Source organism: Gobio gobio (assembly GCF_949357685.1).
Source record: "Gobio gobio genome assembly, chromosome: 15".
Lineage (NCBI taxonomy): Eukaryota > Metazoa > Chordata > Actinopteri > Cypriniformes > Gobionidae > Gobio > Gobio gobio.
The window spans coordinates 1,114,502-1,119,501 of NC_137108.1; the positions used below are offsets into that span (position 1 = coordinate 1,114,502).

General features: G+C 44.8%; 1 protein-coding gene across 1 annotated transcript in view; it reads left to right on the forward strand.

The window, feature by feature from the left end:
• Positions 1-5,000, forward strand: part of znf236 (zinc finger protein 236) — a gene marked incomplete at its 5' end in the record, with an annotated part of 53,820 nt that overhangs the window by 29,858 nt on the left and 18,962 nt on the right. Inside the window, one exon of the mRNA XM_079837069.1 lies at positions 1,280-1,431. Within this exon, the coding sequence (XP_079693195.1) occupies positions 1,280-1,431 (152 nt within the window). The remainder of the gene's footprint in view (positions 1-1,279; positions 1,432-5,000) is intronic.

The following is a 5,000-nucleotide window of genomic DNA, read 5'->3' on the forward strand; positions in this document are numbered from 1 at the left end:
GAACAACACCAATAAACTTGGGATAATCATGAAAATTGTTTTATTTATTCCATCATATCGGATTTTTTCTTTTTTCCGGAAACGGGCAGACTTCAATAAATAGCAACACAGTCACAAACAATACTCAAAATTGCAAAAACAAAAATGTATAATTAATCCAAAGTTTGAACATTTATAAATAGGCTAAAGCATCTTTATTTGACTGTGTGTTGTGTGAATGTTTACAGTTGCTCAAACACAGCAGGAAAATAGAGGAATTATATCAGGCTAAATCTGACCCGCTGGAGCTTACAGGTATAAACGCGCCGTTTTAAATCTGCTTTTATCGAAACAATTTTTAACAACAGGGGATTGTAAATAACACTTATTTAGTGAAAGTCAGCGACTGGGAGACTTGGATATTTTATTGAAAATCTATTATGTACATTTGAAAAACAGTCATGGGTAAGTTTTACCCTGTGGTGGTTCTAGTGTTAACCCTCTGGGGCTCTTCCGTCATTTCTGACCCGAATTTTTTAAAATAAAATTTAAAAAAATCGTAACTTCATCGGAATGGTCCGAAACTTGGTGACTTTATTGGTACTTGGGATATGAACAGACCATACAATTGGAGACAGGATTTGAAAAGTCTAAGTAAAAGTAAAAGTGTAAAATAGTCACACTCAGGACCTTCGGGTCAAAAATGACCCCCATAGGAAATTAGCCAGATACCAAGTACCAATAAAGTCACCAAGTTTCGCACCATTCCGATGAAGATACGATTTTTTAAAAAAAATTATAAAACGCGGGATCCACTATAGTGGTAAAAATGCTCAATGTGTCCACCGGATCTCATTTAAAAAATTGCTTTCATGAAGCCGAGGCTTGACTCTAAAATTAAATACAGCTTTAATAAAAAAAATTAAAAAATGATATATATATCTTTTTTTAAATATATTTAATGGGAAAAAATGGGTCATAATTATTGCATAAATATTAATTATAAATCATAAAACTATCTCAAAACACCAAAAAAGAAAAACTAGTATTGAACAAAAATATATTTCATTGATTTTTACTCAAATCTTTTTTTATCTTAATCCCGTCTGGGTCATTTTTGACCCGAAGGTCCTGAGTGTGACCCAAATGAAGAACCCCAGAGGGTTAAAGCAGCTGTTAATCTATAAGTGTGTGTTTTGGAGTATGTCTGGAGCCCAGGACGAGTGTGTTTAGGGTGACGAGTGTGTCCATATTGTGTGGCTGTAGTGGTTGAGTGTCTCTGATCGCCTCTTCCCATCAGTCAGTGCTCTGGCGCCCAGCACGGCCCTGTCCCACATGACCACCCAGAGCCTGGTGATGTCATCAGCGGGCGTGGCCAGCGATGGCAGTGTGACTCTGACCCTCTCCGACACGCAGATCCTGGACACGGTCTCACTCAACCTCAACACACAGGTCAGGCCATGGTGATAGAAATGTGGATCATTCTAGGAAAGAGGACCGATCAGGCCCTTTCACACCAGGCTCTACTAGAGCAGCTGAGTGAGTGTGTGAGTGTGTGAGTGAGTGTGTGAGTGTGTGAGTGTGTGAGTGAGTGTGTGAGTGTGTGTGTGAGTGTGTGAGTGAGTGTGTGAGTGTGTGAGTGTGTGTGTGAGTGAGTGTGTGAGTGTGTGAGTGAGTGTGTGAGTGTGTGAGTGAGTGTGTGAGTGTGTGAGTGTGTGAGTGTTGAGAGGTGAGTGTGTGAGTGTTGAGTGTGTGAGTGTTGAGTATTGAGTGGTGAGTGTGTGAGTGTTGAGAGGTGAGTGTGTGAGTGTTGAGTGTGTGAGTGTTGAGTGTTGAGTATTGAGTGGTGAGTGTGTGAGTGTGTGAGTGTTGAGAGGTGAGTGTGTGAGTGTTTGAGTGTTGAGTGTGTGAGTGTGTGAGTGTTGAGAGGTGAGTGTTGAGTGTGTGAGTGTTGAGTATTGAGTGGTGAGTGTGTGAGTGTGTGAGTGTTGAGAGGTGAGTGTGTGAGTGTTGAGTGTGTGAGTGTTGAGTATTGAGTGGTGAGTGTGTGAGTGTGTGAGTGTTGAGTGTTGAGTATTGAGTGGTAAGTGTGTGAGTGTTGAGTGTTGAGTATTGAGTGGTGAGTGTGTGAGTGTGTGAGTGTTGAGAGGTGAGTGTGTGAGTGTTGAGTGTGTGAGTGTTGAGTGTGTGAGTGTTGAGTGTTGAGAGGTGAGTGTGTGAGTGTGTGAGTGTGTGAGTGTGTGAGTGTTGAGTGTTGAGAGGTGAGTGTGTGAGTGTGTGAGTGTTGAGTGTGTGAGTGTGTGAGTGTTGAGTGTGTGAGTGTGTGAGTGTTGAGTGTTGAGAGGTGAGTGTGTGAGTGTGTGAGTGTTGAGTGTGTGAGTGTGTGAGTGTGTGAGTGTTGAGTGTGTGAGTGGTGAGTGTTGAGTGTGTGAGTGTTTGAGTGTGTGAGTGTTTGAGTGTGTGAGTGTGTGAGTGTTGAGTGTGTGAGTGTTGAGTGTTGAGAGGTGAGTGTGTGAGTGTTTGAGTGTCTGAGTGTGTGAGTGTGTGAGTGTTGAGTGTGTGAGTGTTGAGTGTTGAGTGTGTGAGTGTTGAGTGTTTGAGTGTGTGAGTGTTTGAGTGTGTGAGTGTTGAGTGTTTGAGTGTGTGAGTGTTTGAGTGTGTGAGTGTGTGAGTGTTGAGTGTGTGAGTGTTGAGTGTTGAGAGGTGAGTGTGTGAGTGTTTGAGTGTCTGAGTGTGTGAGTGTTGAGTGTGTGAGTGTTGAGTGTTGAGTGTGTGAGTGTTGAGTGTTGAGAGGTGAGTGTGTGAGTGTTGAGTGTGTGAGTGTGTGAGTGTTGAGTGTGTGAGTGTGTGAGTGTTGAGTGTGTGAGTGTTGAGTGTTGAGAGGTGAGTGTGTGAGTGTTGAGTGTGTGAGTGTGTGAGTGTTGAGTGTGTGAGTGGTGAGTGTTGAGTGTGTGAGTGTGTGAGTGTGTGAGTGTTGAGTGTTGAGAGGTGAGTGTGTGAGTGTGTGAGTGTTGAGTGTGTGAGTGTGTGAGTGTTGAGTGTGTGAGTGTTGAGTGTTGAGAGGTGAGTGTGTGAGTGTTGAGTGTGTGAGTGTGTGAGTGTGTGAGTGTTGAGTGTGTGAGTGGTGAGTGTTGAGTGTTGAGAGGTGAGTGTTGAGAGGTGACTGTGTGAGTGTGTGAGTGTTGAGTGTGTGAGTGTGTGAGTGTTGAGTGTGTGAGTGTGTGAGTGTGTGAGTGTGTGAGTGTTGAGTGTGTGAGTGTGTGAGTGTTTGAGTGTGTGAGTGTTGAGTGTGTGAGTGTGTTGAGTGTGTGAGTGTTGAGTGTGTGAGTGTGTGAGTGTATTGAGTGGTGAGTGTGTGAGTGTGTGAGTGTTGAGTGTGTGAGTGTGTGAGTGTGTGAGTGTGTGAGTGTGTGAGTGTGTGGGTGTGTGAGTGTGTGAGTGTGTGAGTGTGTGAGTGTGTGAGTGTTGAGTGTGTGAGTGTGTGAGTGTGTGAGTGTTTGAGTGTGTGAGTGTTGAGCGTGTGAGTGTGTGAGTGTTGAGTGTGTGAGTGTGTGAGTGTTTGAGTGTGTGAGTGTGTGAGTGTGTGAGTGTGTGAGTGTGTGAGTGTGTGAGTGTGTGAGTGTTGAGTGTGTGAGTGTGTGAGTGTGTGAGTGTTGAGTGTGTGAGTGTGTGAGTGTTTGAGTGTGTGAGTGTATTGAGTGGTGGAGTGTGTGAGTGTGTGAGTGTGTGAGTGTTGAGTGTGTGAGTGTTTGAGTGTGTGAGTGTGTGAGTGTGTGAGTGTTGAGTGTGTGAGTGTTGAGTGTGTGAGTGTTTGAGTGTGTGAGTGCTTGAGTGTTGAGTGTGTGAGTGTGTGAGTGTTTGAGTGTGTGAGTGGTGAGTGTTGAGTGTTGAGTGTGTGAGTGTTTGAGTGTGTGAGTGTTGAGTGTGTGAGTGTGAGTGTTGAGTGTGTGAGTGTGTGAGTGTGTGAGTGTTGAGTGTGTGAGTGTTGAGTGTGTGAGTGTGTGGTGTGTGAGTGTTGAGTGTGTGAGTGTGTGAGTGTTTGAGTGGTGAGTGTGAGTGTGTGAGTGTGTGAGTGTGTGAGTGTGAGTGTGTGAGTGTGTGAGTGTGTGTGAGTGTGTGAGTGTTGAGTGTGTGAGTGTGTGAGTGTGTGAGTGTGAGTGTGTGAGTGTGTGAGTGTGTGAGTGTGTGAGTGTTGAGTGTGTGAGTGTTGAGTGTGTGAGTGTTTTAGTGTGAGTGTGTGAGTGTGTGAGTGTTTGAGTGTGTGAGTGTGTGAGTGTAGTGAGTGGTGAGTGTGTGAGTGTTGAGTGTGAGTGTGTGAGTGTAGTGTGTGTGAGTGTGTGAGTGTTGAGTGTGTGAGTGTTTGAGTGTGTGAGTGTGTGAGTGTTGAGTGTTGAGTGTGTGAGTGGTTTGAGAGTGTTGAGTGTGTGAGTGTGTGAGTGTGTGAGTGTGTGAGTGTTGAGTGTGTGAGTGTGTGAGTGTGTGAGTGTGTGAGTGTGTGAGTGTGTGAGTGTGTGAGTGTGTGAGTGTGTGAGTGTGTGAGTGTGTGAGTGTGTGAGTGTGTGAGTGTGTGAGTGTGTGAGTGTTGAGTGTGTGAGTGTTTGAGTGTGTGAGTGTGTGAGTGTGTGAGTGTGTGAGTGTGTGTTGAGTGTGTGTGTGTGAGTGTGTGAGTGTGAGAGTGTGTGAGTGTGTGAGTGTGTGAGTGTTGAGTGTTGAGTGTGTGAGTGTGTGAGTGTGTGGTGTTGAGTGTGTGAGTGTTGAGTGTGTTGAGTGTGTGAGTGTTGAGTGTGTGAGTGTGTGAGTGTATTGAGTGGTGAGTGTGTGAGTGTGTGAGTGAGAGTGTGTGAGTGTGTGAGTGTGTGAGTGTGTGAGTGGTGAGTGTTGAGTGTGTGAGTGTGTGAGTGTTTGAGTGTGTGAGTGTGTGAGTGTGTTGAGTGTGTGAGTGTTGAGTGTGTGAGTGTGTGAGTGTATTGAGTGGTGAGTGTGTGTGAGTGTTGAGTGTGTGAGTGTGTGAGTGTTGAGTG